Here is a 13,302-nt window from a genome sequence, read left to right on the forward strand (position 1 = left end):
TCTTTTAAAATGACACAGACACATTCTTTGGCAAGTAACAATTTTAGTACGAGAATACAATATCAATAAATAAAAATTATTGATAATCGATAATCCTATGATCATCTTTAGATAATTACTAACTTTTCTATTTTATGTTCTGCTGTCCTAACTTCCCAATTCTCGTCCATTTTCCGTTCTTCATTGTGAATGGCTGCTCTCAAAATTTGTAGACATTTAATGTTAAGTTCGTCCATCTCATTCCTTGCAGATTCTGTCATTCTCTTGTCAGCAATTGAAATGCTACATACAAATGTGAAAGTTTAAACACGTACTCCATTTAGATGAAGGATAAGATAAACCATAACTTATAAATAAAAATAACGAAGCATTTTCCGGATTCACCCTCAATAGGAGCGCTAAAACCCAAACATTTGAAAGGCAATGATCTCTAAGACCTAAACACATGAAGAACTATATAATCAAAAGGGACCCAAAAAAATTGCCAAATTAATCTTTCGGCAACTTTGCCTGAGTGAGTTGGAACTACAGTTTCTTAGTAATTTCTGAATGTGTAACTGTGATATGAAATACTGTTCTAAAAGCATGTAAATGAAAGATCGCTTAAATAGATTTTACCATTTCAACACAAAACTTATTTATCTATTAAAAAGATTACATACTGCAGTTGCTCTATCAGGACTGCCAACAGTTCGTATCTTTTTTCTGCTTTCTTTTCACGGAGATCAATGAAAACTTTTACTAAGGTTTGGAATTCTTCACCTAAAGGTAATTCTTCGTTCCCTCCTAATTCAGTAAATTCTGTAATACATTAAATATATTTTTTTTAATTCCGTCGTCTTTTGCAATTGATTACTTAACCGTATATCACATCATATGTATTTGAAACCTTTAACTACCTGTAAATTAATTTTCCGGTTCACATGTGATTTGAGTGGTATACTCAATATCTACTTTTATTTAGAAAGAAAAACAAAATTTGCAGGTGTATTTCCGAGAATATTTCATATAGCTACGTCATCCACAGCACACAGCACAGTAACGAGCATTGTGTGATACCTGAAATTAACCTATGTACAGAATTTCAGTACAATATTATAAAATTTGCAGCTGAGTTGTGTTTAAAACTGTGAATCGGTATTATTTCTATAAAAATACCGCCAGAAATTCTAATGTCCTTGTCGATTACTTCTAACGTTTCGTTTATCAAGAGTAATGTAAAATTGGTAAGATTTCTAAAAAGACAACTATCCAACATAAAGTCCAAATAACGTCAAGGATATAAGTAATTGTATGTCACCATACATCCGTCAACAATGAACACAATTCATACCGTATAGTCAGCTGTAAAAGGCTCCGACATGACAAAATGTAAATGATTTAAAAGAAAAAAACAGCCTGATTCATGACAAAACAATAAACGAAAAGTAAATATAACAGACAGCAACTCACGACAACCACTGAATTACAAGCTCCTGACTTGGGATCATGAACAGTCATGTGGCGGTGTTAAAAGTGTTTATGGTCACTCAACTCGCGCCCTAGCCTGGGACAGTGGTATGACAGCACAACATAAGAAACAACTGTAAAAATCTATTGGAAATGGCTTCACTGATCAAAACGGCACAAAGCATAACAAACACCGAACATAAAGACAAAAGATACAAATTACCGACTGAAAGTTAGCTCAAAGCAAATATCAGTTAATACATAAATCATGTTTACCCAGACTACATTAAAATGTTAGATTAATTAAAGAATATGGAAGTAAGCAAGTTATTTAACTTTAGTTAGGATGAAGTATATCTAATTCAAAAATGGTAGAAAAGAGCGACACACTAATTGGCAAATGATACCAACGTAGATCAACATACAACCCGTAGATTCATTGATCCATTTTAATAGATATGTCGATACCATTGCTGGTGGCCTATCAGCCCCCAAGGTATCATCAGCTCAGTAATCAGTACTGACATGACTTTTAAAAAACCTTTCTAAAATTGTCCGTTTATAAATTTTGAAATTATAAAGAAACTAATGTTTCAACTCCCTCAGGCATAATTGACCTAAGATGGATTTGCATATTGTTAAAGGTCCTTTTGGTTATATAGATAGCTCTTCAATTGTTTCGGTTCTTATACATCCTTGACTTTCAAATATTCGGCTTTGAGCGTTCCTGATGAAGGTAAATCAAGAAAAGCGCACGGACGCATGAAATTAATAAGGTGTTATGTTCATTTTTTTAATGTCGTGTCTAATAGAAAATATTTGTTACTCTTCACTGTCGGATCACATTATAGAAGGAAAACGTAATGCACTGAAAATAACACATGAATCAAAGTGACATTGATTGATTACAAAATAATAGTATGCTTACCTCTGTTAGATTTGAACTTAAGCTGTGCTGAAACAGTATTGTGACCAGCAAATACAGTGGCAGCATTCTTGGCAAAGAGCTTAAATTTATAATTGATTTCTACCTCATCTGTATAATATTCGATGTTTCCCTAAAATACAGGTCTTTACTGATTAATAGTTATCAAAGGTATAATTTTGATACGCACATTAATTTATACATTTCACCCAAGGTGTACTATAGCATGTCTTATAACTTCAATTCGCAATTTTCTTAAAAGGAAAACAAAATAAAGTTACCTCATCTGTATAATGTTTGATGTTTCCCTAAAATGCAAGTTTTTAGTGATTAATTTATACTTTCTATCTAACATGTACTATAGCATGTGATTTATCTTCATTTAACCATTTTCATAAAACGGAAATACAAAAGCAACTGTATACATCGTTGTCATTTGTATTGTTATTTACGATAAGGAGCTTTACTGAAACGAAATCCTTATAAGCATGTTGACAATATCTTATGGGGTAAGGATTTTGCTGGTATTTGATTTTACCATAATTGCAACTAAATTAATGAACAAAGCGGCTTCCAAAAATTAATTCTTTTCCGAGGCATTATATATAGATTGCACATGCAAATGCTGTTATGGAAGCTGACACCGCTGAATCAGAAACAATACTTTGCAAATTATAATTTGTTTTAAACCAGATATGAATTTTTATTCATAAATTGTATTCATATAATATTTTGCATTTCTGGCTCTTGATATGAAATATGCATACCCTTCTAACTGCAGACGAGGTGTCCTCAATTGTTATACCACATGAAAAACGTCCAAGCACGTGTTCAATATTCTGAAGAAAAAAGTGTTATTTTTAAAAATTTACTCAGTTATAATTGATTGTAAGAAGTATAAAATTTGTTTTATTTCCGTTAGGAACAATGTTATCACAATGCTCTTCAATTTCGTACTTGACTTGTCTTCAAGCTGTCTTGATCTAGCGCCACTGTTTGATCTTGAATAGACGAAACGCGCGTCTGGCGTACTAAACTTGTAATCCTTATATCTTCCATGCCAGCTATTACAAGAGTTTGACTACTGAACCGAGAATTCCCTCGGGAACGAAATGTCCACAATTAGTGATATCGCCTCAACAATGGAAAAACTCATAAAAGATACCAGGTCTATAAGAATTTACAAAAACATATAAAATGTGCAAATTTTATCAAAATTGCCTTCACACAACGGAAGCACTGGATATAAGTTTTATTCTATGCTGATATATGTAGACACATATCAAATCTTCTGTTTCGTACTCTTTGGTATTTACATTCTTATAAGATTCATAGTCTTCTGGTACCACCCTAGTGATACAAATTCAGGGGGATAGGCCATTCCTCTTTACAGACGGGATAATGATCTGTTTGTCTTTTTCGTTTTTAGCCATGGCGTTGTCAGTTTGTTTTCGACTTATGAGTTTGAATGTTTCTTTGGTATCCTTTGCCTCTCTTGTACTCGTCCAGTATTTTCTTTCTTATTGGTGTTGAGAAAATCCTTGTGTGAGATGCTATATAAGTTGATGTAAATAAAAAATAAAAAGATGGAAAAATTAATGGTCCTAATATATGTATAATGTATTTGCAGTTGTAAAGTCCTTACCGAGTTAGGCATATTTGAAGCAGGTACAATTATAGTCATTGCGTTGACAACATTTTTCATATGTTGTGGTTTGAACAAAAGTGGACCAACTATTTCTGAAAACATCTGGAAAATATATACATAGACTAATATCTTTATCATTTATTGAATTAAAAAAAAAAAAATTCATATTAATTCACATTTTATCTTAAGCCAGGTGCTATTGATTATTCTAAGAAATCTTTCTGAAAATATGTTGCTTCAATGCAACAAGGATGAAAATGCATGAGCACCCTAAATAGTTCATTATGATCGTTTAACAAATGAAAGTCATTGATATTGTATTCTTCCATATATAATTTAGAAGCCAAGGTTTAGTCTTTGGAATACAGAAATACTGAAGGGTTATATCATTCTTTTGATAAGAAACATTAACATTTGCAAATCTCCCATCTTTCTCTGATGTCAAAATTAATAAATCGTTTACCACCACTGCCTTTGCTATATGGTCTGTCTCGTCTATCTCATTGCTGTATGTAGACTGATCAGGATAATAAAAATCCCGAAAAAATGTCTCAAGGAATGGCAAAACTGCATCCAAGAAGTACAGTACTGATCCATATGCAGCAGACTCAAAATCGGGAGCACTAGCAGAGCCACTATAAAGGAAAATATGATATTTGACCTCGGTCATTTCATTTACAATAATTCTGATTTTCTTCAAAAGTCTTACGAAAACATCAAATCAGGTAACTATTTTTAGTTCTTGTATTCGCTTATCACAGACGATTTCTACTGAAACACTCCTATTTATTAGCCAATAAATTTATTTGTTTTATTATGAATATGTAGTTACTATGTCATACCACATCTTCTTATTTTTATAATTACTATAAATTGAGATGCTGAATACTTTACTGATGGTTTTTCCGGGTTTTATTGATTTTTTTTTATTAATGCTTCATCGAAGTATACCGCACATCTATTATTTATATGGAGGCATAAATTATCCATTACACATAGTCTTATTCTAGTAATATTTTCTTTAAAATGACAAACATATTTCATTAGGACCTCACATACGAACAAAAAAACTCTTTCATTTATAGGTATTACATTTGTAAAATAAATAGATAAATGGTTGTGTGGCAGTCTTCTACATAACATCTATTCAAATTGATCGTTTACTCGTCTCTTTAGATCAAGTGAGAATAAAAATCAAGTAATATATCAAAATTGTTTCATCTTTTTGAGAAAAAAAGGTCAAGTATATAATTATTTTCAATAACAAAATGTGTTTCGTTTAACTTACCTCTTTTCTGGAGCTGTTTTCAGTTGAATTGCTATCTTGTCAGGGTCTTCCTTTATACTGTCTGTCAATCTGTTCATTTCTATCGAAAGGTTTGAAAGATAATCCCACAGCTCCCTATTAAAACAATTATTTTTTTCGGTTTAATAAATTATTTACAACTGAATTCTAATATCCGGACGGAAATATTTTCAATATTTAATAACTGAACCTTTTCAAGTAGAGAATCATTTTTTACAATAAATAGAATGACCTAAACTGCGTAGCCTTTACTTCATCTAGGAAAACAATTCTTGTGGTATTCTAACATTTGGGCAAAGAAAGTCATATAGTTCCATATCTATCACTTAAGCAATGTATTCTTTTTTCAATTCATATTTAAACTGTAACACTTCAGTATATAAAGGTGTTGTATATTTCTAATAGAATGGAACTAAAGGCTCCAAGGAGCCTGTGTCGCTCACCTGATATTTTTGTTTACAATTGATGCATGAAATAATGCAACCATTATACTTAATTTAGTTTCAGAGAAGATTTTTGTAAAAGATTACCATAATTTTCGAAAAATTGTTAAAAATTGACTTTAAAGGGCACTAACTCATTAAGGGGTCAATTGACAATTTTGGTCATGCTGACTTATTTGAAGATCTTACTTTGCTGAACATTATTGCTATTTACAGTTTATCTCTATCTATAATAATATTCAAGATAATAACCAAAAACTACAAAATTAACATAAAATTACAAATTCAGAGGCAGTAACCCAACAACGGGTTATCTGATTCGTCTGAAATTTTCAGGACAGATAGATCTCAACCTGATGAACATTTTTACCCCATGTCAGAATTGCTCTTAATGCTTTAGTTTCAGAGATATAAGCCAACAACTGCATTTTACCCTATGTTCTATTTTTAGCCATGTCGGCCATGTTCGTTGGCAAGCGGGGTCATCAGACACATTTTTTTAAACTAGATACCCAAATGATGACTGTGGCCAAGTTTGGTTAAATTTGTCTAAGTAGTTTCAGAGGAGAAGATTTTTTTAAAAGTTAACGACGACGACGGACGACGGACGCCGAGTGATGAGAAAAGCTCATTTGGCCTGTTAGGCCAGGTGAGCTAAAAACAGAAAGGGTTAATCAATTCATGACTCAAAAGGACCCCGCAAATCTGCCGGTATAGAAATTGTGCTTTTTTTGCTGTTCGCAATTTCAAAGTTACAAAGCCAATTTAACACAAACTGCAATTTCAAGACGGAGATATGTTTTTCAAATATAACTAGGAATAACTGTGTCGTGTATATCCATTGGAAATGTGAGACAAAGACGCAAGAACACATTTGAAATAGAAGTTTGTCTAATTTAAGATAACTTACAAGATATTTGACTAAATTAATAATCGTGCAATTAATATGAGATCAGTCAATACAAAACAAAGATCTTACAAATATTTTTTATAGGAGGTTGGTTCGATTTTCTTAGCCTTAAATGTAGAAAATAGCATAAATTATTTGTTAAACCAAAATAATCGTTTTTCTTTATCATTTAAAAATACAATATATATTACACAATATACTAATGAAAAGTAGATTTTGTATCACCCACTGAAGTGGCGATGAAAGTTGTGAGTTATACTCAAAGGGTTAAAAATACCGATGCAATGCTATATTTTTTACTGTTCATCAGGCATCAATTACTAAATTAGTACATGATCTGTCTGATGTTCGGATGCAAATCATTTATGCTTGTCATTTAATTCTAAATGCAAAACTTTGAAAATAAGATGAAATTTAAATAGCAAAAATAGGAATAACCAACAAGAAAGTGAATTAACTCAGAAATAAACAACGTCACATTAGCAATCACTACAAATGAATATTTTTTAATACAAAATGAATGTCTATTAATGGAACTCAGCAATATATCAATGCCTTCTACATAAATATACATGACAATCTTATTTGTTTACTTCAGTGAATTTTTATAACTTGTTACTTTGGTTTGAATTTCACCACTGACCCATTTAAGTAGGATTGAGCAATGCCATACGTACTTGGCCCATCTTACTGAATGCACATGTCTCAGGCCAAATGCCAGTAGAACAGTGGTTGTCGTGGTACGTTTTATGTTACTGACCTTGTTAAGACCGATGCTTGAATCTTTTGCATTTTTCACAATTGGTATCATTATTAGCTCACTGTCAAAAAGGGTACACTTTGACCTGTTTGTCTTCAACTCACAATTGTCTAATTATCAATTACATTGAATTTCATCCTTTTGATAATCAACCGAGACAGCCTCGTTCACTATCTTATGTTTAACTATGGATCTATAACAGCGCTGAATATTTATCAGTATCATACATTCATTTTTCAAATCGTCATAGTCATATCATGAGATGCAATACTTTGTTTATATTTCAAGTAGGTATTGAAAAGATTTACAAATTCAAAGAAATTAAGGCTATAGATGCATTTTGAATTTGTTCCTTGTTACAGAAAATAAATAGGTTTTCCTATTTGACGACGTATATTATGAGTAATAGTTATACTCACGGCATAAGGCGAGTCGGCGCAAAATTAAGGCCACTCAGAGAATTTCAGTATGTGAAACTAGTGACAATCATGATATATATATATATATATATATATATATATATATATATATATATATATAAAGAAAAGAACAAAATGCTTCGCTAAATCTATGAAAAATAATGCATACAATCTACTGCTATTTAGAAAAAGCCTTTGCTATATTGTAAACACTAATAGCATATCACATATTATTTACCAATTAAGCATAAAGCCATGATCCTTTAAAGATTGTGTTCTTTGCAGCAAGAGAGTTGTAGAAGCCAAGATATTTATTACATTTTAAATACATTAAGCGATTGCTTCAATGAATAGTCACAGTAATATAACTTTTTTAAAATGTACATGTATTAAAAACAACATCTACATACAACGTAAGGAAATGGTATATATACACAGTGTAATTCATAATCATGTTTAAACCGTGAGTCAAAACAAAATGTACAAGCGATGGAAGATCCAACATAAGGTTGGTCCCCGTTAAACCCTTTCAAAAAACTTTATTCCAAGTAAAAAAAGTGTTGCAATAAGTCCTAAAGTAATGTATTGTTATCTGTACTAAGAGGAATATAGCCTTATTTTCCATACATATTCAATAACTCCTTTATTCCAAGTAGATTAATCTATATTTCAACAATTCAAAATGTAAAATATTAAGAAAGCTTATACATTGTTTTTTTCAGGAACGTTCTTGTTCAAAACAAAGTAAAGTAAAAACGTAACGAGTAAATAATATATTTTGACCGTGAATGATGAACCGAAAACCGACTAGGGTCTTATATATATTTTACTCGTTTTGTTTAGATATAGAGAAGCGTAAACATTGAAATGTGTTAAGACTTGAATATATCATTTGCACATGAAGCAATTCACATTTTATTAGAATATGACTACCAAATTTACCATATATATATATTGATAACCCATGCAAAAAATCTATGTTATATATAGAAAAGGTTATGGTATGAAAAAGAAAACTAAAATAATTATACATAAATGATCTTACTCATTGTGAGGCATTTCTCCTGCCCCAGCGTCAACTCCCTCAGGTCCCATACTTTTCATGTACACATGATGTAGACATCGCAAGAATGGTTTCTTGTATGTGTTATCTATCACTGAATTATTCAACACCCATAATAAATCATCCATCGGCAGAATTGTTTGGCATAGAGATTCTATGAACATATTTTCACCCTAAATATATACAATTGATGTATAACAGGTTTGTAATCTTTAATATTACCTTCAAGCGGAAGAAAGTGTACTTTTAAAAGTCTTAGTAATATTAGGCACTTAACATACTGATTGTAAATTTTGCTTCAAACTATTAAAAATAAAGTTGAAGATAAATATACAATTAATGGTAAAATGGAGCAATTATCTCAGTAAAAAAATCAAAAGGGTAATTTCAACACAGATCTTAATTATGGCATAATATTTCATTGTAATAAACTCTTTTTCTTTGATATTGGTCAAACTCATTCAAATGTTTAAATTCATGTTCATGTCTGAGGTAACATCTTTCTAGTAATTTGAAAAACGGTTTTTTTTAGAGAAACAAATGTGGTGGCCGAAGCCTTATACTTAATTTCTATATTTAAGGCATATACAAATAAGCTGGTCCTAATCACACCTTTTCTTGAATTAATGTAATTAATGAAAGACACAGACATATAATTGTTGTTTGCCTGCAACTGTTATCATAATATGAACTTTTGTAACAATTAAGGTTCACAATTGAAGAATTTTTAATGACTTCCAAGATTAAAATATTAAAAAAACACAGTAAAAGAGCTGAACTCTTGTTATATTGATTTTGTCTTTGCATTTCGTAAGACTATTGTCTCATATGCACCAACCACTTTGCTTTGTTTAATAGTTTTGTTGTTTTTGTTGTAGGACAATATTTAATCTTGTATCGGTATCGATATATTTTTAACGTAGATGGATGTTTTTATGTTTAAAAGAGTTAACAACGCAATAGTCGGTCAAATTTACTGAATTGAATATAAAAGTTTTTCTTTCATATAATCTATTGTAGACATTTCCATCATCTCTTATAAGGTTTACTTATAAGACTACTTGTCTTCACCCAGTTTCAGTAAGATTTTTTATATACGAGTGACCATGACCATTATAGTAATCATATTACGACCTTCATTCCTATTATTATTATTATTTATGTTAATTAAATTATCGGTGATTCACCATTAAAATCTCCAAATAAGGATTCTGGAAATTCCAGTATTACTCGAGACTATCATATCGATATTAAACAATTGACGAGGAACAAAATATTAATAAAAGTGACTAACCTCTGCACACAGTGCAAGCAAATCTAGAACACTCAAATAATATCTCATAGTGGTCATTTTAGATGGATCTGTCAGTATATTTTCCCTAATTGAATAAAATGTATATCATATCATGAGGCAAACACTTACTTACTCGGAAACTATTTTCCAAACTACAAGACGACATGTTTATAGATTACTTTTATTTATATTACCAAGTTGTAACTCAATTCAGGTTTTTTTTTATCGCTACCCCAATGAGCTTTACAAATTTCTTAAGATAGACGATTCTGCTAAATTGATCAATTTACTTTGCATTTTTGTCTAGATTTGTTCTTGGCTCGATTTGACCAGGTTATGTTGGTTTTTTTCGGCAAAAATTTGTTCAGTTCAAAATAAGATTATTAAACCGGACATTATTGAAAATCAACCTATGTTTTCCATTATTTCTTAAACACGAGGAACAAATAAAGAAAAACAAAACACAAATGAGAACGGATTCCCCATTTTTTTCCAATTAAGTGAAAATGCAAAAATCTTTCAATCAGGTATTATGTTATTCACTGATACATTTTTCGATATTAAATATACGAAGAATAATATATTTTTACCTATTCATTTTCATATGAAGCATGATCTGTAATTCTCAAACAAAATTCTAAGTGTATAAATATTTAATTCTTTTTCAGGAGAGCTTGAAAAAATATCATACATAAATTCAAGCCATATCTACTTAATCAGTTAAAAAGATTGAAAAACTTGAAATTGTTTTATATTGGACACTTTCATCAAAAGTGAAATGTCTAATAATTGTATCAGTCTGTATCATCTTTATGTTGTACTCTTACCTGTCTTCACGTGACATATCAAGGACATACGCCAACTTCTTGTAATTTTGCATTATGTACTTCATAACAAAAGCTTGGTTTCGTTTTAACGTGAGATCTGATCCAACAACTTTTACAATCATGCCCAAGAGGTCAAGAAATTCTGGAGCGCGTTCCTGCATTTCAGCTGCACGTGATACAATTTTCTGGATTTGTCTCGGGCTTATTTTCAAACATGTATTTTGATTTCCAATGAACACCTGTAAAAAGTACCTTTTACATATTTTAAGTGTTATATCAGATAAATCATCAATATATTTAATATATTTTTGTGTAATTTGCTTCTCGTTGATTAAAACATGTCTTTTCAATATATCATTTTGAAAGTTGAAAATTATTCAATATTATTGAGTGGGTACAGAGTCAACAAACCAGATTTTATTCTCTTGTCAAGACATTTATTGTTTCATTAGACCAAACAAGCAAAATCTACATTCACAGCTTGGCAAACAAATGTTCGAATATACATGGACATGATTTATGAAAGCTATATTACATTGCTCTTGTGATATTTATACATAGTTCAATTACTATAATGCGAAAAAGGGATCCTGATATTGAAATTTCCATGCAAATGATTGATTACCATACATAGCACAACAACAATATACTTAACCAATAGGCAAAAAACACAAAGAATAGATCTAAAGTTTTCGCAGTTACTGGAAGCTAGTCCAAAGCCAATTTCAACGTTTAAATAAACCATGTTTTCCAAGATTAAAATACCAATCAGAACACATTCAATGTGTTCAGTGGAAAGACGTCATAATCATTCCGAGAAAAACATGGCCTTGTGCAAAGCCAACAAATAAATATCGACAGAATGTAGGACCATAAGTTCTCTCTGTATGACAATACATATTTAATTATGTTAGTTCATTGAAAACAAATCAATGTAAGTTCCAATAAAGTGTTAAATTTCTAACCTTTTAGAATAAGTTTATTCAAGGGATCATGCTATTTCACAAAAAAAAACTTAGAACGTGATAGCTAGTTTAAATAAGGTTTATACAAGATATGATTTGGATCTATTGCTGATCAGGAAGCGTCAATCTTCAAAACAATATCGCTATTGCTTTTAAAATCTAAGTAAAGGTCTTGGGTAATATGGTAATCTATAAATGTTTAGATAGTCCCAATATAAAACAGACACTACCTCCTTCAAGGCTAAAGCAAGGTCTGACTCGACAACTCTCACGTCCAATAAAACATCTATTCTCTCAAACAAATGATGTTGTACATGTGCATTTTCACGAGCCAGCAATTTTACTAACTGGAACGTCTTCTGGAAAACATCTCTCATTCCTCTGTATAGCTCCTAGAAAAAATAAAAAGGTGTACATATATATATATTCTGGGGACCAAGTAAAACAATTAAAGTTCTTCAAGAGAGAAAACAAACTTTATAAATGGGGAATTTTTAACTTGTAACTTAATGATACAGATTTTAGTGCGCACACTTGATTGACAAAATTGTTCACAAGGAATGCTTTAATCAAAATGTTTCTACGCTTACTAGCATTTTTCAAGCAACAGTATTGACCCAGGCTGACAAATATTAAAGTTTTCAATTCTGACAGCTTATTTCTTGTGTAACCTTTATCTGATAAATGAAAAGAACAGAACGTTTGAAAAGCAAATTCTTGAGAATATTTTTTGAAAGAACAGTCCAAAATGTATAAAGTCGATGTTAAATATATTGGTATTACAGAACACATAAGACACAGTTGCAATTAGAACAGTACCATATCGTACAAATAATGCCTTTGTACAGAAAATGAAGGTTTGACATTTTGATTCTGGTTTTGAAACACTTGCAGCGGTAATTTCTTATTCTCCATTAAAGTAACTATGACTATATATGACGTTTCCATGATAATTGCATGTACACATGTATTATAAAGGTTTACTTACTAAAAGTTTTGTATCGATGTCTTGGGTGAGAACATCAAATAAGATCGTCAGAATTCCTGTAAAAAATGTAATTAACAATTTATTGAAAAATGTTCTTCATGAATAACATATGGTTTTCGCTTTTAAACATTTAAGGTTTCCTTTCCAAATATATAAAACTGTTAGATTTCAAAGCACAAAACACTTATTTGCTATTTAAATGTATACTAGCGAACACACTACTTTATCACCATATATGAATATAAATACAACCATTTGTGATGATAATATAAACATTTAGCGACAACTATTAGTGTTCAAATAAT

General features: G+C 30.7%; 1 protein-coding gene across 1 annotated transcript in view; it reads right to left on the minus strand.

Annotated features, from left to right (window-relative positions):
* The window catches only part of LOC127701368 (inositol 1,4,5-trisphosphate receptor type 1-like), a 32,957-nt gene extending 27,539 nt beyond the window's left edge, over positions 1-5,418 (minus strand). The window contains exons 1-7 of the mRNA XM_052205264.1: positions 5,311-5,418; positions 4,486-4,657; positions 4,020-4,124; positions 3,142-3,213; positions 2,378-2,507; positions 663-801; positions 124-282 (exon numbers count right to left, since the gene is read on the minus strand). Coding sequence (XP_052061224.1) covers positions 124-282; positions 663-801; positions 2,378-2,507; positions 3,142-3,213; positions 4,020-4,124; positions 4,486-4,657; positions 5,311-5,387 — 854 coding nt within the window. The 5' untranslated portion in view covers positions 5,388-5,418. The remainder of the gene's footprint in view (positions 1-123; positions 283-662; positions 802-2,377; positions 2,508-3,141; positions 3,214-4,019; positions 4,125-4,485; positions 4,658-5,310) is intronic.
* Positions 5,419-13,302: the final 7,884 nt, after the last annotated feature.

Source organism: Mytilus californianus, unplaced genomic scaffold, assembly GCF_021869535.1.
Source record: "Mytilus californianus isolate M0D057914Y unplaced genomic scaffold, xbMytCali1.0.p SCAF_5, whole genome shotgun sequence".
Lineage (NCBI taxonomy): Eukaryota > Metazoa > Mollusca > Bivalvia > Mytilida > Mytilidae > Mytilus > Mytilus californianus.